This window comes from Nuphar pumila, chromosome 4 (assembly GCF_984573655.1).
Source record: "Nuphar pumila chromosome 4, dmNupPumi1.hap1.1, whole genome shotgun sequence".
Taxonomy (NCBI): Eukaryota; Viridiplantae; Streptophyta; class Magnoliopsida; order Nymphaeales; family Nymphaeaceae; genus Nuphar; species Nuphar pumila.
Genome location: NC_143252.1, coordinates 45,998,245 through 46,022,836, shown reverse-complemented (window position 1 = coordinate 46,022,836; position 24,592 = coordinate 45,998,245). Strand labels below are relative to the sequence as shown.

The 24,592-nt window shown below is 38.5% G+C and overlaps 1 protein-coding gene across 1 annotated transcript; it reads left to right on the top strand.

The window, feature by feature from the left end:
• Positions 1-5,021: 5,021 nt before the first annotated feature.
• On the top strand, positions 5,022-23,242 carry LOC149840156 (subtilisin-like protease SBT4.14). The gene is made up of 11 exons (XM_090005011.1): positions 5,022-5,153; positions 9,062-9,153; positions 9,566-9,663; positions 10,491-10,634; positions 12,224-12,326; positions 13,226-13,739; positions 15,980-16,071; positions 18,655-18,879; positions 20,283-20,391; positions 21,357-21,570; positions 22,701-23,242. Exons 1-11 carry the CDS (start codon positions 5,022-5,024, stop codon positions 23,240-23,242), a joined length of 2,265 nt encoding a protein of 754 aa, XP_089861137.1.
• The last annotated feature ends 1,350 nt before the right edge of the window (positions 23,243-24,592 follow it).

The following is a 24,592-nucleotide window of genomic DNA, read 5'->3' as shown; positions in this document are numbered from 1 at the left end:
TTGCAGTCGCGAAGCGATTCGAAGCCTACAAATAATTTCAGAAAGTTAGTGCACATGACTATAACTAAAATTTATATATAAAATACATTAGCTATGATAAACGATTATATACCATGAATGAGGACCATAATCTTTCCAACACCTTCTTCGGGTACTCTTTCCATTGACCGACCGGTTTTGGTAGATGCTGAAGTAGTGACTTTCTAATTTCTTGTATTACTTTTTGTGGCTCGAACCTCGCGTTGTACATGAATTGATACACATTAACAATCGACTATCGATATAGACTATTTATCAGATAAGTATTAGACAAGTGACAATTTAATACTTACGGTGGACTATCGATATACACTATTTGAATGAGTCATCGTGTGTCAGACTAAGAAGACCCTATATCCGGCATTGTCTCGTGATGTGTATGAGTAGCTGGGGTAGGTGGGTCATGTACAAGCAAAACATCATCAACAAAACAATGAGTTAGAAATTCACACAATGCATATGTAAACTAATCAACTGTACATTTATTTAAATGATATACCCATTGAAGGATTACGTGAAGACGAAGGCTGATACTGACTATCATTGAGTTGGGATTCTATAAAGATAATTAACAAGTAATAATTTTTATATCAACATATAAGAAAAAACATAATGAATTTCTATATTTAAATATAACACAAAGATATCTACCTAATGATATCCCACGGCCTCCACTTGGTCATCGACCACTGGGTGCTCAACCACCGTGACCTTCACGAACCATATTCTAAAAAATAAAAATTACATAACTCTTGAATTTAGCATAAACATGACATATGCATGAAATGTAAAGATTTAAAGGTCGTACATGAATCAATTTTATAACTGTGCATGTACATGCTAAGTATGCATGAAATGTAACATGATATGCAATTCCATGAATATGAATACATAATCAAATAAAAAATAATTTCATACAAGAATGGATACAGTCACATCAAACATTGCAATATATTCAAATCATTCATATCACAACAATGTCAAACATATACCTGCAGCAAACACACTTCAGTATCGCGCTAACTACAACCATGACTAGCATAAACTTTAAAGTACAAAAAATAAAAGCATATGAGAAAGTGATGTGGTATGTATTACAAGATGTACTTCACTAGCTCGAGTATGCTTCCTCATCACTTGTTTGACTTTCATATTCTTCTTCTTCCTCCTCATCCTCTTCATCATCTTCGTTGTCATCTTCATTGGGCGCTCATCCACTTGGTATATCATTTGGATCACATTCTTTCATATGTGTGTCATTGAACAATGAAGATATGACATTGTGACCATAAGAGAAGTCATACATATCGTCTGATTGATAGTAATCACTCTCTTCAACAATCTTGTCTTTTTGTAATTGATCATACTTGGGGTATAGTTTAGACTTCACCTTGCAAACCGCCCATCATTCATTTCTATCTGACTTCCTTGTATTCAGATATGAAGTATAGTAAATTTGTTGAGCTTGTGAAGCTAATATGAATGGTTCATATGTTCCAAACCTTGATTTATGATTCACCTCCACAATGTCTGAGGCTTTGTCGACTCTTGTTGCTATGGGATCAAACCAATGACATTTGAATAAAGTTATCATGTTATTTATGCCTAAGTAAGTCAACTTCATTATTTTTTCAATAACACCGTAGTAGTCATGTTCATTTTCACCATAGCTGCTACCCTTGATACGCACGTCACTATTCATCGTTGACTTGTTTACATTATACTCTTCTGTATGGAATTAATAACCATTTACGATATACTCATTGTAATATTGCACAACTTTGGTCAGACTATTTTGTAAATCACATATTTCTTGATCATTAACATCACCATGGCAGACCTACAAGCATAAATAATGACTGTAATCATGACCAATTAAGTAACATATTATTGTTTACACGAAAAGAATGCATGTCATCGTCCTTACCAACTCTTTGAACCATGCCCCAAACTTATTTTCATGTTCTTTCTGTACTTCTGAATCAGTGAGATGTGAAAGTTCTTTTCGCAACTTCAGATCAAATCGTTTGCACTTAACAAATATTTATATTACCGAACAATATACGCACGTATAGAACTTAGTGTTACACATTAAGTATACTTACTCGATGTAGGGGTCGATCACTGAGCAATTAAAAAAGATATAGATCTGTGTTGCATCTTGCTCTCGATCTTCTAAGAGTCTTGATCAACAACTATCAAAGGCATGCCCAAGTGGTTGAAATATTGACAGTTTATCAACTACAATAAATTGTTCTCCATCATCATTACGAGGTGGGCAAGTTTAATATGTTGGAATGTGAGGTTCAAAGTACATAGATGAGAAATTTGAAATCTCTTCTAAAGTGTATGCCTTATAAATTGGACCCTCCACTCTTGCTTTATTCTGAACTTTTTTTTTAGGTCAAACATACATCTGTCAATAATATACATCTCGTAATATAATAAATTCATAATAGCATTAGAACAAAAAGTATAAATAAAAATATACCTTTCAAATGGGTACACCACCAATATTGCACTGGAACACCAACCCTAAGTTTATATGGAAAATGTATGATCATATGTTCTATAACTTCAAAAAATACTGGCGAAAATATCTTCTCTAACTGACAAATAGTAGTGACGACAGAATCCTTGAGATTCTTTACCTCAGTTACTACAACTTCCGATGCACACAATGTTCTAAAACATCTACTCAACTCGGATAATACATGCATGGAACATATTCCTTTATCGTTGGAATGGATGGTCGCTAGATAGAAATCGACGGTGACAATCAAACCAGCACAACTTTCTTCCATGCGTCTATCTAAAAGATTTTGTATCTTCCATGCAGTACGGACATGCCAACCTCCCATGTGTGCTCCAACTAGATAACATACCATACGCAGGGAAGTCACTAATTGTCTATAGAATAACAACCTTCATATTGAAGTTTTATTTTTTGTGGGCATCGTACGCGAGAACACCGTCATCCCACAATATTTTCAGCTCATCAATCAATGATCTTAAATATACATCAAGATTTTTGCCCGAAGAGGTCAGGCTAGAGATCAATAAAGACAAGAAAAGATTTTTATGCTTCATACACAAGCTTGGAGGAAGGTTATATGGGGTGACAAATACTGGCCAACATGAGTATGAGGTTGATCTACCCCAAATGGATTAAATTCATCTGTACATAAACCTAGCCTATCATTTCTCGCTTTCATTGTGAAGGTCTGATGAGTACGATCAAAGTGCTTTCAAGCTTTCACGTCAACAGGATGCGTGATCTTGTCTTCATTATGTCAAACTTTATTTGCATGCCAGCTCATGTGTTTAGTTGTCCTCAAAGACGTATATAGTCGTTGTAATCTAGGTGTAAGAGGAAAGTAGTGAAGTGACTTGTATGACACTTCTTTTGACCTCGTGCTACCATTGCCCCTTGTCTTTGGCTTGAACAAAGAATGCCCACATGACGGACATGATTTACTATTTTCTTGATCTTTGAAATACAACATGCGGTGATTTGGATAAGCATCTATCTTTTGATACCCCATACCTAGAGCGTTGATCATAACTTTCGCATGATAAAAATTGTGGTAATTTATCATCTTTGGGCAACATACTCTTCACAATAGAGTACAAACGGTCAAAACATGATTGACTCAAATTATACTCTGACTTTAAATTCAGTAGTTGAAGAACTGCAGACAAGATAGTGTGACTCTCGTAATCATTCCACAATGGCTCATCAGTATCTCTAAGTAAGTCATAAAATCTACTAGCTGCATTGTTTGATGCTTCTTCCTCTACCTCAATTGGTACATCACTAGGACCCATAGCAGAACCCAATTCTGGTCATGTGACATCAAATATAAAATCCACATATGAATTATCGTGCACCACATCCACCCGTATGTCAAAATTGTTCTAAAATTCTTTACCATGAAGCATCCAATTCTGATAACCACTCACAAAATCCTTCCTGTATAGGTGATGTCTAACACCATGAGATTGTACAAATCGATTGTTCTTACACATCGTGCAGAGGCACCTGATCTGACCGATGAAATCTACTGTACTGACATTTGCCGTTGTGAATTCAATAAAACTGTCAACACCATCCATATATTTAAGCGACATCTCATTATCAACTATCCTACGGTATATCCATTCACGGTTTGCAGCCATTTTATCTTATAATGTTATGGATATTGTCTTCATCAATTAAAAGAGAATCATAAAAATGCATCGATGAAAAAAATATCAAATTTATCATGCATTGTTGGTGGATATAATGATTTGATATATATATATATATATATATATATTATCACATTCATAAACATGATACATTCAATTTAAGCATGTTTTCATAATACAATTTCACATATAGGGCATAATTAATTCGAAAATAACTTCATGCAAACATGGATAAAGTCACGTCAAACATTGCAATACATTCAATCATTCATATCACAATAATGTCAAACATGTACCTGCAACAAACACACTTCAATATTCCACTAACTACTACCATGACTAGCATGGACTCCGAACTACAAAAATAAGAGCACTTCTATTTTCATATATTCAAATCATACTCAACATGATCTTCGAACTTCAGCAAAACAGTCCTAGATATCCACAACTAAGTGTGTGAACAAGAAAGTGTTGCATCCAAGAAAGTAAATAACATGTGATGTGCTTGCATCACTTACTCACCATGGGTATTTACCCGATTTGTATTGCTTTTGCCTTTGCATTTTTTTCTTATTTCTTTTTTGCATTGTATTTTTAATCGCATGCGATGCTTAACACTAAGCATCGCGCAATTAGCTCAGCTACGTACCTGCAATGCACATTTATATACGGCAGGGGCAGCGCTCCACCACCGCTTTGCAGAGAGAGAGAGAGAGGCAGTACACTTGCAGACTCATTGACGAAGGGTATCCGGCTACGGGTCGGCTGCAGAGTGAGGCTACCGAAACAAGATGACGACCAACGACAAGGTCACCGACGAGAGTCAAGGGAGAAGAGAGCGATCGAGGCTGGCAGAGAGGGAGGAAGACGAGAGGGGGAGGAAGAAGAAGAGGTCGGCGAGGTGGTCGTTGGTGGTGGTGGTGGTGGGGGGGGGGGGAGGGGGCGAACTCCGATGGCTGCCAGCCGGAGGTTGAAGGTCGAACGAGAGAGGATAGAGGGCGAAGAGAGACGAGGGAGACAGTGAGAGTGGAGGCGCAGTCGGGGAGAGAGAGGAGGAAGTCGGGTTTGGCCCTCTGTAGCCTATTAAGTGCACGACGAGGCTGTCGAAGAGGGAGGAAGATGAGAGGGGAAGGAAGAAAAGGAGGTCAGCAAGGGAGGGCCGCAGGTGGTGGTGGTGGTGGTGGCGGGGGGGGGGGGACTCTCACAGTATCCGACTAGAGGCTGGAGGTCAGATGGGAGAGGAGAGAGGGAGAAGAGGGACAAGAGTGGGGAGGGAGGTGGGGTTGCCGGCGAGGCAGAGAGGGTGGGTCGGATGCGGGGGATGAGGTCTCCAGAGAGCGTCATCGATGGGTGGCCGGAGAGCAGGGGCGGAGATGATGAGCAAGGCGGCGAAAGAAGAGGAGGTCGACGAATGGGCGATGGTCGGCGGATGAAACAGAAAGAAAAAGAAAGGGGCTCGTATTAGGGTTTTACATGGAAAATTAGCGACGAAAAAATTCCGTCTCAAAATCCATTGCCAATTAGCGACTAAGTCGCGACAAAAAAATTTTGCCGCTCATCCATCGTGAAGCTAAGACGGAGTTTGAGACATAATTTTTCTGTCGCTAATCCGTCTCTAATTAGTGACTGATTTTGAGATAGAATTGTTTTGTCACTAAATCTGCCACTAATTCCAATTTTAGGGACGACTCATTTTCTCTAGCTAATCCATCGCAAATTTGCAATGAATTATTTTTGTCATAATTTTTCGTCGCTAATTAACGTTTTTATTGCAGTGAAATATCTTTCGAAAAATACTCTATTGAAAAAGTTGTATCACCTACTGAGATAGATCCAATATCAAATAAGATCCTAAACAGGACTTTAAACTAAGATCCAAACTACATAATTAAAAAAAAATCAAATAATGAAAATGGATCTGAGTGGACCCTATAGACTCTGTAGTGACTCGCTCCTGCTCCTAGGTCAATGTTACAATTTAAAATTTTAAAAATCTAATCGAACGAGGACCTTTTTAACAAATAGGATTATGGATATGTAAAGTCCGATATGATATCAAGATTATTCATTTGAAGTACTCATTTTCAACCATATTTTATATGATCAAATATCATCATATATTCTTTGGATCTGGATTCAACTCTATGTCAATAGTTCTCATTCAAATCTACATCTCAATTAAACACATCGCTTAAAATCTCAGTTTAGCTTTGAATCAGATGTGATCAAGGCCCCCATCCAGTTAATTTTCACCCCTAATCAGGAAAGACCAAATCTAACCTAGATCTTTGTTTCATATCCACATAAAATGATGTTGATAGAGAGATGCATCATAGCTATTGTGTAATGCTAAATTGGCAACTTTTAACATTTTTATAATAGGTTTGATGTATAACTTTAAAAATGTTCATAACTCTCTCTCTCTCTAACTTTAAAAATTATTCATAATAGGTTTTGTAACTTTAAAATTTATCCATAATTTAACTTCTCTCTTTCATGGTAATCTCACATCCCCGTGTGTGTCCCTATGTCAGAAAGTAAGAGTTCAATGCAAGTTTCAACATGCTGACCCTTAACTTTGGGTAACTTTCTATATGTACGGTATCTATATCTGTTATTTAAATTAAAAAAAACATATTTTAGATCCATTCTGAGCTATATTTTTTGTTGAGGATTTTCTCAGATTTTGGCCTTAACCTAGGTCTAAATCAAGCCTAGATATGGTTCTAATTTTGGAAGAAATCTGACGCATACTTTATCAAGATCTTTTTATCCTGGCCTCACCAAGGCACCAGATTCAAGTAAGCCATATTCAGCCCCATGTCTAACCCAACCTAGCATTTGACCCAATTGGTTCACGAGCCGAATTCAATTCTGTACCAACCTTGATATCTAAGCCCGGGTCCACTTCTCTCCAAAATTTGTCCCAAGTCTCTTTTGAACTCGTCCCCATGTGATGTGCATAAATCTTTTGTGGAACAGAATCTTGTTGCAAAGTTGTGCAGGACTTGGGACCAAATATAGGTGTGCAGGACTCGGAAGCAAAAATAGGTCTCTCTCTCTCTCTCTCTCTCTCTCTCTCTCTCTCTCTCTCTCGGTAATCAAGTTTTGAAGTAAAGGATTTTGTATATCAATGATCTTTTATCTTTAAAAGTAGTATAGATACAGCCATGTGCTCATCCCTAAACTAAGACCTGTTTTTTTTAATGGTCAATATCATTATTTGTTTTGAGCAGTAAGACAAGAAGGTCTCTTTTTAGCAACATTAGAAAAATATGGGACGAAGGGGTCAGCACCTAATTAAGTTTTACTTCATGAATAATGTGAAACATGAATTCACTTTTCATAAGAAACATGAATTCACTTTTCTTAAGAAATTTAGAAGAGAATATTACTAGCTACTAGTTCTAACATAGTTGTGCTAGTGCATGGTACACCTTAGCGTGTTGTATATTAAACCTATCAATACATATATCATACAAAACTTGTTCAAAAACAGAAGCATCAGATGTCTAAGAAACTTATCTCAATTACTTATATCTCTTACATTATAAATGAATATCAAACTGACTTATAAAGATACTACCATACAACATTCATTACTTAATTAAGCAAAGGTTAACTATTTTAATTCGTAGATGTCTTTATAAAATTATATACAACAATATTATTTTATAACTTCATAACATTTTTTTAGAAACAATATTGGGATGTGTTACATACATTGGGGCAAGCTCACCTGGTTAGGCCATCAATTTCTCCAATCCGGGTAGGGTCCAGATACCCAGATCCGCACTCCTTTGCTAGACCCCAAGTAATCAGTATACCTTAAGATGTCTGGACCGAGTCTTCAATGCCCGGATATAGACCAAAGCACCCAAGCCATACATTTCCCCGACGGTTTTCTTGATCACATTCCACCATTCATTTGTGGAAAAGAAAATAATTGTTTTAAAAATAAGTCCTGCACTCAGCTTCTGCCACGTATAAACAACCTCCTCCCCAAATTCACTTCCTACTCTGGTCCTGATGAAGTGGTAACTTAACAGGGAAGCCTTGATTTTCGGGTGTTATCTTGGTCACCATATAACCATTCTTGGGTAACTATTCCCCCACAAATTTTTTTTGCAAACAAGGGAAAGCAGTTAACATAAAAATAGTAAAGTTTTTACATAGAGGCGTAGACAGGTTCTGCTATTTAATTAAGAGCCCTGGTGCCTTGATTCTTCTCCTGAGCCCACTCCAACAATGAAGATGGGAGGAACTCTGCTCTTTTCTCTTCTTTTCACTCTTCTCTTCTCGGCCGCGGTCGTAGTTGCGGCCCCTAATGATCCAGTAATAGACAAAAAGGTTTGTTCACACATTCTGAATCTCTCTATTCTTGAAGACCCATTCGCGATCTGTATTTTTTTTTTTCGTTTATTACATGAAACCACATCTGAAATCAGAGACCTGGTCGCTCTGGTCTTAGCCTGCTATACCTACAGTCACTAATGATGCCCAACATGTGCATCATTATGAATTCAAAATTATAGGTTTGTCATGGTAAAACAATAGTAGGCTTTTTACTCGGAGGTCGTCAGAAAACAGGGCTCGGTAAACGATAGTACCTGTATTTTTTTTCAACGGAGAAAGCTGGGGTTGGGCAGACTCCTACCAGTTATACAACCATACCATTTGGGGTTTGAACTTGCAATGTCCCAACACAAGGTGACGTGCACTAACTGCTCCTGCCAGACAAGCGGCGAAAAAAAAATCAAAGTTTTGATGAACAGTGGTGACATCATGATATGGAACTAACATTTCTTTCATTGTAAAATGTTTGTTGCAGCATTACATTGTTTACATGGGCGATCTGCCCAACTCGATGGGCACATCCGCTGTTGACATGCATTACGGTGTCTTGTCTGGTGTTTTTGGAAGGTAATTACAGGAACAGAAATCTCCAATGTGACCACATTTATCATCTTGTGAGTTGTGATCATACAGAGGGCTTCTTTTGAGGCCAACCGTATGATAGTGCCTGATTTGTGGGGGCGCGCCGGGACCATTGTGTCATGTCCATCATCGAACGTGGGACAGCCTGGACGCAAGTGTTCATGAATAACACTTGCATCCTGCCAAAGCGGGACACAAAATTCGGATACCCCCATGTAGGACATGTTTGTCCGGGACACAACGGTATGGGATGAGTTGTCCGGGACCATTGCGTCCGACGATTCAAAGGCTAACCTAAAGGAAGCTTTGAAACATTTGTATATCACTGCTAGTGCGTGGTAGATTTCATGACGACATGATGATTGTGGTTTTGAAGCTGATGACTCTTAATTCACAGCATGACCGCAGCTAAGGATGTCATAGTGCACAGTTACAAGAACAGTTTCAATGCTTTTGTGGCAAAGCTCACGCCGCAGCAGGCTCAGGCTATCAAAGGTTAGTTGCAATGAAATCTTTAACACATGGGCTCATGGAACTTGAATGGGGGTTGTTTATAAAGAGTTTAACTGCAACCTTTTAATTGAGAGTTTTTTCTTTTCTCTCTAATGTAAAGCCCTTATTTCCAAAAATTTCTTACTTGGTTTGATATTATTAGCACAAAATGTTTGGATACAGATTCAACTTAGCTTTGCCTGATTTAAGTAGGATCCAAGGTTCAGATTTGGATTAGCTCAGGTTCGAGTTTGGATCACAACTATCCCAATTTAATTTGTATCCAACCCATATAATCCCTATTTCTCAGAGCTCTATGAATGACTACCATTCTTATAGGGATGCAAACGGTTCGGACCCAGAACAGCTTAGGATCCAGGAACAGCCAAAACTTGCAAAACCTCCATATTGGTTCCAAACCATTTGCATCCCTACATTCCTATAACAGATGTCTATAGGTTGGGCTTGCATCGGGGGCCTGACCAAAACCAAAGCTGAATATCCAGGTACGGGCATAAAAATGCTGACCCAAATATAAATTGAGGTTGACTAGAACCCGACCTGAGCAATATGTGCACTGATCTGGGATTCAGAGAGCGTCTAAGTGTGCCATGGCTGTTTGACACACGCAATCACATGACAACATTGCCATGGCACATAGCCGCTTCTTTTATTTTTTTAAGTTGGTCATCGACCCGAGTATCTTATATGTATTTAAAGTAAAAAAACATTATATGTTTTTTAAATTTCCTTGGGTCTTGCTTTCAAGTAGTGTGCAAGTAACTTTGTCATTCCTCACACTGAAACTGAGGCTGCCTTTATGGACACAGGTAGTGAGCAAGTTCTCACGGTGTTCCCCAACCGTTACCACAAGCTCCACACAACAAGATCGTGGGACTTTGTAGGGCTTCCACTGAATGCACAAAGGAACCTACAATCAGAGAGCGACATCATCGTGGGCGTCTTGGACACAGGTAATACGACTATGTCATGTGAGAGAGATGTTTGTGTGGCTTGTCAAAGACACACTTAATGGCACATCAGATCAAAAAATGTATGCAACTGATTTTTGTCAGTTATATTCAATCATCACCGCACATCTCAATTGATGGAGATGCATGCCCGAGGAGAGCAGATCAGGCGAGCAAATCACTTTTAAGAAAATGATTTGGCATCCTCACCGTCTACAATATGCACAAAGATCATGAGGTTCTTGTGAGATGAATCAATGGACGGCGAAGATGTCAAATCACTTGATCTCCTTTCGTTTCAGAGTGAGAGGTGCACTGGAGGTTGAATGAATGCAACATGACTTAATCTGCTTTGGTATGTGTGTATATACTGGTAGCTAGATAAGGAACTCTATAGTAAAAAACTGTAATAGAAAGAGATAGTAATGGGCAACTGCTTACTTTGATCCATGCCTACCACCAACATATCGGGCGTTTAATGGGTTTTTTTTTATCAAATATGATCAAACAGATATGTTCTATATGCTTGATTTTATAAGAATCAATTTTTGGAACATCCAATTTAGATAAGTGGGTAGGTTCTTATAAGGTTTGAAAATCAACTGTCTAAAATTTTCATAAATATTTAAGACTTAAAGCATCATGTTAATTTTTTATCTAAAAACAAGATCAAGTGTCATTTCTTGGGAAATCAACTATGGGGAACACATCTGCAAAGTCAAATTTACAAAGAAAAACACCCCAATATCTCAGTCTGCTTGCAGTAGGCACCTACTCCCCACTATATATATATATATAGAGAGAGAGAGAGAGTAACGGATCTGTGCTAAACCGTGTGCTAAATGGGGTTTTCAGCTTCTCCGGTGCTTTTTATGCGGTTCTGGCCCTATAAATGTGTTGAGCATGGTTGATTTACTAAGAATCCACACCTGGATCATGTGTTTTCAAAAAAACAATGTTTGGAGTCTCAAAATTTTACAAAGATTTTAGTCCATTGATTTTTCAAACTTTGTAAAAACCCACCCATGTGTTGGAATCAAACGCTTCAAGACCGGATCCCTATAAAATCCAGTACATAGATAACGTCTGTATGGTCAGAATTTAAAAATAAAATAAAAAACCCAAAAAACCTGTTTAGCACCAAATGGGTTTAGCACCTACCATATATATATATATATGAGCAGCTGCTAAACAACCTTATCTTCTAAATAGTCTTAAACGGCTTCAAAAGACAATGCTTGCTTAATTTGAATTCATAGATGTATTCTCTACACCTTATCTAGGAGAAAACGCTTTGAATTAAGCAACTTTCATGTTTAGATGTGTAATTAAAGTGATTGAAAAACAATAGCTCATATATACCAAAACTTGGTGAAAGCAAAATCAAGGTTTCTCTATCCAAACTATGGCTTTTACTAAGTAATGATAAATCTCAAGGTTAGGATTAAGCAAAAAAAATACATACAATTTTGGTTTTCAGAAGTGTTCAAGACAGTTCATAATAAACTTTTTAGGAGCTTCTCTCTCTCTCTGTGTACGTGCGTGTGCATGTGTATGTGCATCATTAACACCATATATCTTGATAATTACAGGAATTGAACATACCTCTGAGAGCTTCAACGACAAGGGATTTGGGCCCCCACCTGCAAGATGGAACGGGAGCTGCGGCCCTTACACCGACTTCTCATGCAACAAGTAACTTACTTTCTCATCACCATATATCATCAAGAGGTGGGGGTTTGAACACATGATTCCCAGTTAAGATCCTTATAGAGTCAATGTTAAAAATATTAATATATCGGGATTTTATCGTCAAGGTAAAATCTTGTGATTTTTTTTCATTGAGAATATCTCAAGAAAATAAATGCAGATATCGACTTTAAAACTATATAAAAAGTAAAGTATTGCATAAAAAATAACGGTGTTTTTATAAAATTTTTCAATATTTGTGTTCAAAACTCTGTCTAAATATCAAAATCTCCTAGTCTAATAAATGCTTTCAATTAAATAAGAAGCAAAACAAAATCACATATGTATGACCAAAGCCAGGAAAATACTGGCTGCAGTCATGGGTTGCAAACCTACAAGTGAAAAATGCAATTTATTTAATTTTTGCACATGCAACCGATCTACATTTTTTATTTAGTAGAAACTAGCCCTTGCATCATGTTTTTTTTAACGTGTATGTCAGATTTTTCAGGAGTAAAAAAATCAACAACCTAATATGTGCCAAATTTTCATCCCTCAAAAAATAGTATTTTTTCATAAAAACAAATATGATCTAAAGGACAAATCTTACTATTTTAGCCATATTTAACACAGCAATGGGGTCAGGCTTGGTCTGTCTAGAGGTCGAGGAGGGCACACATGGAGATGGTGACCATAGGTACAGAAGGATCAGACCAACGTGACCAGGTCTTAGATCCCTGAAAATATCCTTCCCTCCCACACAAATAAAATAATCCCTTAACGCAATATTAGAAAATCAAGTGGGATTGGTCATAGATGCTATGATCTATAGTACTAAAGATAAGTCCAGCAACTTTTTGGAACACTTTTTCTAGTAAACTGATTGTTGGGACACTTTTTTTTAGCAAACTGATTGGTGCAAAGTACTTCAACCTCGAAAAGAATGAGGCTCCTGGTGATGTTAACTCTCCGATAGACGTGCAAGGCCATGGTACACACACAGCTTCCACTGTGGCTGGTGCGACCGTACAGGGTGCTAGCTACTATGGGCTGGCTTCAGGCACGGCTCGAGGTGCAGTTCCGTCCGCCCGGCTTGCCATGTACAAGGTGTGTTGGCTCGGATATGGTTGTTCCGATATGGACATGCTTGCGGCTTTTGATGCTGCCATTGCTGATGGCGTCGACATAATCTCGGTGTCGATTGGCGGTGATTCCAATGATCTCTTAACGGATACTATATCCATTGGCGCATTCCATGCGATGAAGAAGGGGATCCTAACCATCTGCTCTGCTGGTAACGATGGACCGAATCGTGGAACAATTCAGAATTATGCTCCATGGATCTTAACTGTTGGTGCCACTGTCATGGATAGACAATTCAGAAGCAAAGTCATACTTGGCAATGGCAAGAGATTCGCGGTATCTCTCTCTCTCGATATATATATATATATACAACATTCATGCTAAATATAAAACGGTGCTAAATAAAACATTTTATTGGATTTTAGTATTTTTTTTCAAAATTCTGACCGTACAGTGTGATTGGTTTACTAAAAATGGACACTTGGATCATGCATTTTGAATGAAAAAAAAGAGTATTTGAAGCTTTGAAAGATTGTGAAAATTGTAGGCTATTGATTTTTGAAGCCTTATAAAAATTTACTCATGCAACTGAATCAAATGCAAGATCACATGGTCATAATTTCAAAAGCGCACCAGAAATTCAATAAAATGTTTCATTTAGCACCGATGATAAGGGTGTAACTGCCTATGCGCCTCACTGTGCTTTTCATGCTGCGCACACACCATCCACTTGAGCCATCCATCATCCCTTGATTGACAGCTCTTGTGTGTAGGTTGTCCTAGGCAGCTACCCACCTCTCTCTCTCTCTCTCTATATATATATATATATATATATATATATATATATATATATATATATTTATATATATCAACACTTGGATCATGTGTTTTTCATGAAAAAAATGATATTTGGCGCCTTGAAGTCTTACAAAGATTTTATATTGTTGATTTTCCAACTTTATGATAAACTAATGTGTCAGAATCAAACTCTCCAAGAATTGATCTTTATGGCCATAATTTACAAATAAAATAAAAAATTTCACTTAGCATGTTTTATTTAGCATTACTATATATATATATATATATATATATATATATATATATATATATATATATATATATATATATATATATATATATATATATATATATATATATATATATATATATATATATAGCCAAGTTATTTCAATGAAAGTTTCTTATTTTTATGTAAAAACTTTGATTCAATACAAGCAATAGATTTTTGGATTCCTTCAATGACCCATGTAAATATGAAAAGGTCTCTAATCTAATATATATTTTTATTAAATAAACAATAAAGTTCGCATTTATAGGTCTGATTTACAAACATAAGTGATAAAACATTGAAAACTAAATGGTTCATTAATCGATCTATTCCTAAACTGGTTGGGAGAACCAAATTGCCCTATATGTGCTGTAATAATTCAAAACAAAAGTTTGTTCGAGCTTAATTTAATCAAACTAAAGGTTTTCCGACGTTCAAACTCGAACTCAACTGAATCTGACCTCTACCTTGTTCTTAAGAAGTCGAGCCCAATTCAAGCTCAAGTTCAATGGTTAGTGAACCAACTTGAATGAACAATTTGGTACAAGTTGGGCTCATGTGCACCCTTCTCTGAGCTCCCTCTACTTCCTCAACAACCCCCATATGTCCTGTCCTAACAAACTAGATAGGATCTGGTGATATACCAAATCACTTATTCTTGGTTTTTGGGTGGTCACCGTATAGGGGTGTCAACAGGTTGGATCTGGTTAGACCTGGGTGAGTGCAAACCGGAATCTATCTTTCGGGTGCAGGTCCAGAACCGGATCCTATCAAGTCTATAAAAAAACCACATCCCGGTCTTATCGGGATTACATGAAGCAGACGTGATCCATGATAAAATAATACATTTTATCCTTTTTATATTGAAAAATCACGGGCCTTAATTGGAACTCATATCGGACCTGGGTCTAGTATGAGATTTCACAAACCATACCCAACTCCATATACTAATCGGACCCTTTGGCTCTGACTCGGTTTCTAATCAGACCTCCTCCTTTATCACCGAACCCTGACCCCTATAGGGCTCAGTACACATCGGGTCCGGTCAAAACCGATCCATTGACACCCCTATCACCATCCATTCCTTTCATCACCATCGCACATTGTGTAAACATGTGGAGCCCACACCGATAGCCATATGACGCCTACTGAAAGCCATCGATGTTTTCAATGGACGCTGACAATGCCCCAAACACCAAAGATAGTGATTTGGCTTATCACCTGGTCTACTCTCCTAACAAAATCCAACTTTTAACCTCCAAGAAAAGCTTCAAGTGTTTGTATGGTGAAATCCAGCTTTGGAACTTTCTAGAAACAAATAACTGGGCCACTAAACCAATGGGGGCTCAGCCTGTGAGTGCCTTGTGTTAGGACGTTGTAAGTTCGAATCTCAATGGTATATGGTTGTATAACTGGTAGGGGTTTGACTAACCCAGCTTTCTCTGTCAAAAAAAAAACAAAAAGTAACTGGTCCACTAACATTCTCCATGGTGAAATGACTTTGCAGGGAATTGGAATAAACACAGTTGTTCCGGAGCAGAACTCCTACCCTCTGGCCAATAGTATCAACCTCTCCCCACCTCACAGCGAGCCAAACGAGTAAACCTACTTAACCTTAAATTTCTAGCTATTTTTAACATTTCCTGGAAATGGACAAGTTTTAAATCATAATGCGGGCATATATCGTTGAGTCCATTTCACCACAGTGTCTATAACGGGCTTTCCTGCTTCATTTGATCCATATATCCGCTGGGCAAGGACGGACCCATAAACTTTTATTGGGGGGCCAGAATTAGGGATGGCAGTGGACCGGAGGAAACGGGGCCCCACCCCGCCTCACCCCATTTGGACCGGGGATGGAGGCAGGGATGGATTTAAGCTTTCCCCCGCCCCACCTTGCCCTGTCACGCCCTATCCCCATCCTGATCCCTGCCTTGACCCGCCCCGCCCCTTGTCCTCAATCCTTCTAAGGATAGCAATGGACCGAAGGGAAACAGGGCCCCAACCCGCCTCACCGGGGATGGAGGACATGAAACGGGGATGGATGTTAAAATCCAAACCCATGGGAATGGAGGCGGGAATGGAGGTCTGGATTTTGAGACGGGGCGGGGTGGAAACCTTTTCCCCCGCCCTCGTCCCGGTCCCCTGCCATCCCTAACCAGAATATATTTTATTTTTCTTGAGGGGTCAGAAGATATTTCATTTTTCTTGAGGGGGCCAGATTTTTTTTTTTACATATGTTGGGAGCAGCCACACAATGGGAGTTTTAAATTTTTGGGGTGGCCGCCCCCGAAAGCCTATTGTAGGTCCATCTTTGCCACCCGGTGTAATGAATAGAGAAGAACTCTCACGCATGAAGTGTTAGTTTCCTATCACTACACTTAGATTGAGAGATCTTATCTCTTCCGACCTCACCGTCGAAGGGGCCTATCTATTATATGATCTTAATGCCAGGTTCAGCACATGACAGTAGTTCATTGCCGTTGGGCTTAAAGATATTTTTCTTAGCTTTGTGCTTTTACTAAGCATGCCTGAACCGTTGTTGATTACGCCATATGGATATGAAGTTTTTCAATGTAACTATCCTGAGTCACTAGAATATGAGAAATGAAAATATGAGAACTAAAGTTTGAAGCACGATTTTCATGGATTTTTTGTTCTTTTCTCTTGAATCTAACTATACTGTGTGCATGTTTGGTTTTGTAAGAACTCGCTCTTGAATCATCCGATTTTGATGCATAAATGAGATTTTTTTAATGCTTTAAAATCAATGGCTGATAATCTTCATAAATATTCAAGCATTCAAAAATCACATTTTTTTTATCGAAAATACAAGATCCAATGGTTGATTCCTAGCAAATTCATCATGCCAAGCACATCCACATAGTTGGATTTACAAAAAAAAAGGTGTTGGAAATGCCCATATTTCTACTTCTCATATTCTAGTGACTCTACTATCCCACCCTAATCCTAGCCCTTCCTAAACCCTATCCCATCCTAGATGATATAAAAACATAAACAAGGTAGTCTATGGCAAAAATTTAATTCTTTATAACTTTGTCTAAAATGACATTTTTAGTATATGTTTTGGTCTCTCAATAAAGATATATGTTCTGGGAAATACAAATATCTTTTTTCAAAAATAAAAAAGGTGTTACTTACATGGCACATTTGTTACCTCTCCCTGTCTCTCTCTGCTTATCTATTAGATAACTACATTTTTTAGATCATATTTTTCTTTGGATAATTACTTCACCTATTTTTTCCCTCAAGTTATTTAGGACATTAATATTAAGAAAATTTAACTTAAACCCCTTAAATTTACAATCCTACCTTTCCTATGCAATATTTGGACCTTTTTATTTTGTGGAATAGTGTGATATTGAATTTCACTATTTTTTTTATATTTTATGGATTTGATATGTTACTAAAAACATTGGATGTCCATTCTTTTATTAGTAAGTTATATTTTAAGTTTTCAAGAAAATCATTAACATAGTAATTAAGCATAATATTCTTTGGGTCATCAAATTCAGTTTCGATTATTATTTCTCAACGTGCATTTTTTTTATTAAAATAAGCATATTATTTTAAATGCTTAAGCAATTTCAATTCTTCGCTGCTTTTACTTTTTGTAGTACTCAAAATTTTAACTTAATCCTTATTCATCTATAGCCCGGCCATATGGATGGGCTGTTGCACCATCCTAATAGGATATAAAAGGATATGGTATAGGAGTAAAAATGGTGTATCCGTGCGATTGGTGTTGTTGTTGGTTCTCTATAGGGCCGCAAACGGATCGGATATGGTCAGATATTCGATTTGAGTCCAACATATTATTTCCGGATATGGATCCTTTAATTAAAAACCAAATGTGAATTTGGATCAGATTCAGAGATATTCAATGGGTTAAGTTTCGTATTCGGATCAGCATTTTATGTCAGATATGGAGTTGATCCAAATCAACATCCGACCCAGTTGCATTTTTTATATGTAAAGAGCTAGTTTTTTTCTATTTTTTATGGTTCCAATATTACCAGTTCGGATTCGGATTCAACCTTACCTCCTCGGATATGATTTGAATCTACTGTTTACATTTCGGATTCAAATTTGGATATAGCAAGATCAGGCCTGAATCTGACCTGCTCGCACCGTTGGTTCTCTATAATTTTGTGGTTTTAGGTTCTGCATGTCTGGGATGCTCGACCAAGCCAAGGTAAAGGGCAAGATTGTGCGTTGCAAGCTGCTCGAGCCTGGTGCGGATCGACTTCTAAAGCATCTTGGAGCTGCAGGTATCCTTCTTGAGAGTGTCATTAACTTGGATACAGCATCGCCCTATATCATACCCGGAACAACCATCAATTGGCGTGTGGGGCAAATCATCAATAACTACATCAACTCTACCAGGTGACTTGTCCTCAACTTGTCAACTCACTTATACCCCTAATCACTGACCGCACATTAGCTGGCCTCAGGTTCCTAAAATCCTTGAGGTCCCCCCTACCCACCGGGGAGTACACCTAGCCTTAGACCTTGCAGCAAGGGACACCACCCGTGGGTTTTGAACTTGTGATGTATCATCAACTTTAGTCGTCCCTACAAGATGAGTGGAGGCCCCCCTGTGGGTCTACACCAAAAAATTATTGCTCTATAAGACTTTTTTTTTTATGATGAGAAACCCTAGCTGAAGCTAAGAAAAAACAATGCAAGTAAACATGAAAACATGGGGGCATCCAAATCACATTGTTCACCCTGTGATTATCTAATCGCATGATTTAGGATAGTATGGGATGCAGGCAAAAGTGTTTGAAATATATTAGAGGGTTTTTTTTTTCATAATGGTCCCTACATTATGGACAACACCCAAAAACAACCCTACTACATTGGATTTTCCAGTAACACCCTTACATTTCCAAAATGTTAGAACAAATGACATTTAGTTGCCTTAGGGATGGTTTTGCCATGACGGGAAAGAAGGGGAAAATATTGGCTACACTCTAGAGTACCATACTCTCTAGTTGAAATTCATATGCACAAACTTTATTTTACATTAATTTTGACCCCAAAAATGTGTTCATTTTACCAAGAAATGCATTTTAGTTCGACATAAAAACATGATTTTGACAATTGTGAAATTTTGGTGCATTGTGGACTGTTGAAATATGAAGTCCTTAAAAAATCTACTTATATAATTAATATGATAGAATATCTAAAATTTGTTTTTGACTACACAATCATGTGGATCATATCCGTATGGCTTGATCCACACAAAAACATATGAAAATATAAAGAAACGGCAGGTTGTTTCTAACTTTCTACTAGATGGAAGGCACAGTCGAGGGTAGCCAATATTATCCCAGCAGAAAGGGAGGGTTGATTATAGAAAATGGAATAAGAGAAGGATGGTTTTGGTTTTGGTTTATAAGGGAGGGATGATTATCAAAAGAAATCAATATATCATGAGAATAAATTTTACTTGGGTAGTTTTATTCTTCAAGTCCTTACATCAGGAAACTAATTAGATACACTGATAGCTTATCTTAATTTTTTTTTTTACATGAAAAAACCACCCTCAGAATCAAAGACCTAGTGGCGCTGGCTCTGCCTGCCATACTTGCGATCACTTTCCTGGCAGCGTACCCGCAGAGAGTAGCCACTTGCTCAAGGGGTGATGCCCATGGGATTTGAACCCAGACCGCCCACCTAGCGGCCTAGGGCTGATAGCTTATATTAGTTGTCCTTGGATTCTTTTGTGCTGCATCAAACTGGTTAATCAAGTAGGGATTCTGAACAAATTTGTGATGATGCAGGAATCCGACTGCTTTCATTTCCAAATCCTTTGTTTACAATGTTACAGCCCCATTTGTAGCTTCCTTCTCATCGCGTGGCCCTGGCCCTACTTCTCTTAGGTTCATCAAGGTAAGCATTAATCCTGCCTCTAATTTTAAACTAATGTTGTTAGAATTTGGTTTATGACCTGGTCGTGCTGGCTCATCAGCCTGTTATACCTACGTGCCGGTGTAAAACTTTGAGGTTAGGACCCCTGCCTGCTCCAAGGCCTATGCTACGCATTGGCTTGCGCAGAGGAGCTCGACACCCATGGGAATTGAACCTTGACTGCCCGTACGCCAATTCCCCTTGGGGCTGTTTGAATGTAACTTAGTCACTAAAATCCCACTTTGATTAGTCTGATGTGGTGCTAGATGTGCACTAATTAATAATGACTAAGAAGCCCACTTCGGCAGGAAGTTAATCATTAAAAAAATGACTTGTTTTAATTATCACCATCCATGTCAGTCACGAAACTCACTTTTAGCTAATAGTTAGAAGAGAAAACACTTGGAAAAAATGATGAAGGGTTACGAGTAAGTCGGCCTTAGCTACCACCCTTTTCATTGTTCAAGGGATGCTGATTCGCGTAGCCGAACATGCACGAGCATACAGCAGCTTATCTCATTTCCCAGCCTGGCCCTAGAGAGGGTGTTGCGTGTTCTTCTCAGAATACACATTGTAGCTACAATGTGTGTTTCGGGATCTCGACTGAGCGCTGCATGACGCTCAGTCGGGTGTACGGTCACGCCGTACACCCTCATACATCCTGCAGGCAAGTGTACGGTTTTAATCGTACACCCGACTAAGCGCCACGCGACACTCAGTTGAGACCCCGAAACACACATTGTAGCTACAATGCATGTTCCGAGAGAGAACATATAACCTGCCCCCCCCGGCCCTAGGCATGGCATGACGTTAGTTAGATGTCAATTGCGCGTTAGGCCGCAATTGGCTGAACAAAGAGTACTGATTGCCAATGTTTGCAGATGAGCAATATTTCTCTAAAGATTGTGGATGGTTGTGTGTATGTGTATGTGTGTATGTTGTTACAGCCGGATATTGCAGCACCTGGGGTCGACATCCTGGCCGCCTACACCACAAAGAAATCAGTGTCGGGTGACTCCGATGATCCCCGCATTGTGAAGTACAATTTCTTGTCCGGTACATCAATGGCATGCCCTCATGTAGCTGGAGCAGCTGCATATATCAAATCCTTACAACCAAATTGGACCCCTGCTATGATAAAATCAGCCCTCATGACTACAGGTAGAGGCATCCATTCACTTGAGATCTGTTACTGTCATATCGTATATGATGTTATATTCCATCACTACCGCACATCTCACTTGATGGAGGTGTGCATGGCCCCACTCTCACATATCCCAAGGTTTTGAAGTGAGATATGTGTTGAGCGTTTAATATAACCCGTCATCAATCATATACAATATGATAGTGATTGCTCTCTTATCGTTCCCTTTAATTTATTGAAGAACTTTTAGTTTGAAGCAATGTTATCAGTATCTGTGCCAGTATCGGCCAATACACAGTATCGGCAAAAAATCGATACGCTGCAAGCCTGAATCAACTATCTTTTAATAAATATAAAAAATACCAAAAACTAACTTTTGATATTATTTTAATAGTTTTAACATGTGTCACGTTATGATTGACACCTAATATTTTTTATTATTTTTTTGGCAAATACAGAATGATTCACTTGAGTATCTATATGGGCCCATACCGCTGAATCTGTGGCCAAACTACTCAGGGCTGATACCGATACTGACAACATTGGTCTGAAGAACATACTTACACGCATGTTCACACGTGTGCTCACACACACACACCATTAAACGGGAAATGGAAAAAAAGGCTTTTTAATGCTAGTCAAATAACTGTAAATGCTGGGAACCATAGTAAAAAACATTGCCAATGTTTTGAAAATATTAAAATTTAACAAGATATTAACACGTTAAGATGTTTTTTTTTTCAACTTATTATATATATGCTTACTTTTTTATATTTTATGATTAAAATTATATATTGATATTTTTCTGACTTTGTTCAGAAAAATCAAAATTTTGAAATTATCTGAAGATTTTACCGAGAACAAGGTCTGTGACGACTATGACTAAAACTTGAGTATATGTTAATATGATATGCTTCCTCATGTTAGTACGAATCAAATGGGAAACGTTTTGAATTGGACCTTTTCAAATATCCTACAAAGACGTAGATGGCAGTAATTTTATAGTATAATACCATAAACTGATCGCGATTTAAAAAATATAACAATCATCGCCAATTTATTATTTTTTAATAATTTTGCTCTTTTGTTTGGTCCAAATACACACACACACAAAAATTGATGTTCTTTTGTCTTCCTTGTGTTTCAGCAACCCCAATGACCCCACAAAGAAACAAGGATGCTGAATTCGGTTATGGTTCGGGTCAACTGAACCTGGCCAAAGCCGTGGACCCAGGCCTGGTTTACAACATGGATGACGCCGCATACATCAGCTTCCTCTGCAGCCAGGGCTACGTCAAGGGCAATGATCTCCGGATCATAACAGGAGACAAGAACGTCAACTGCTCTCATTTCCCCAAGGCTGCCGGATCCGACGGCCTGAACTATCCCACCATGATGATGGCCCTTCCTGGTGCCAACCAGACCCAGGGATCGACGACTGCCATCTTCGTTCGGAAAGTCACCAATGTGGGGCCCACCCGCAGCGTCTACAACGTTAAAGTTGAGTCCCCAACCGGCATCTCCATCACAGTGAAGCCTTCTACCCTTGACTTCACTCGCCCGCACCAAAAGAGGTCCTTCATGGTCATTGTTACAGCACAGCCTTCCCTTAACGACTACATCAGATCGGCTTCTCTCACATGGTCAGACTCCGTTCACACAGTTAGGAGTCCTATCATTGTCATCTAAAGAAGTCTTTAAAGGCGGTTTGGGGTTCGGGTTGGGACGTGGCATCCAGTCATTGGGCTGAGTACCTTTTGCTGCAGATTAGGGCCTCTCACTAGAATATATATATATATATATATATATATATATATATATATATATATATATATATATATATATATATATATATATATATATATATATATATATAATGTAAAATTGGTAATTCATACTGAGGAAAGGGAGGGATTCCTACTGTTGTTTTTCTTTTTCTTTTTCTTTTTTTTATGTCAAGAAGAAGAAACCGCACCAGGATGGGACCTAGTGGTGCCGGACTTAATAATTTTGAAAGTTTTTGTAAGTTGTAAGCTCTCTTCTTTTAACTGAGACTCTTTCTTTTAATATAAGATTAGATTTGAATCATCAGATTGCTGGTTAATGGAGAGAACAATTACTAAAGTGGTTGTTTTTATGAGTTCATGTTTGAAAAGAGCTTTCAAGTACATCCACCCCAACACCCCGCGGCCCCGCGCTGTTCACCTAGTGATAGCGGGGTTGGAAGAAGGTGCTGAACCGGCTCAGGTTTGAGTACTCCCACCAAGTGTGCGGGTGCCTTTCACTGTTAGGCTCTAAGGGCTTGGGTGTCTGCAACTCCAACTCAAGATTACCCGCATGGGTGGGGAACTTTGTCATAAAAAAAAAAAAAGTACATTCACCCTACACAAATCCATATAAATCAAAACAAATTGTTTTTTGTTGGAACAAGGAGATTTTGGCTTACCTGTCAAGATTTTTTTTAATATTTACATAGAGAAACCGCCCTCAAGATCATAGACCAAGTTGTGCTGGATATGTCTGCCTGACAGTGTAAAACTTGTGGGCCTACCCCTTGCCCCAGAGATTTGTCAGGCTTCAGCTTGCGCAAAACATAACACCCAGATTTGAACCTAGACAGCCTGCCTAGAAGCCTAGGCCCCATCCCATTGTGCCAAACCCCTTTGGGGCAGGTGCCACATTGGTTGAAACCTTGTTTTGTTGTTTTCAGCGGTGTAAAACTATTCTCCCTACTGGTAATAGCTTTCTCATTCACTAGGTTTCTCAGCAAAGAATGCACAGTTTAGGTGTCAAATTCTTGATGCCCTTCGGCTTGAACACCTTAAGCCAAGTTACCTAGCTACATGTATGGATGCTGGTTCATGGCAAAAGCACAAGTGGAAATCAGGTGTGATGTAACTGTACAATTTTTGTGTGCCGCTGCACTTGATCACCCACTGTATGTGAGGTGAGGGAGGATCAAGTGCAATATTTGCACACTTTTAGCCATATTACACCTGATCCTCCCTCCTTTGAGATAGAACCAAGGGCAGATCAGGT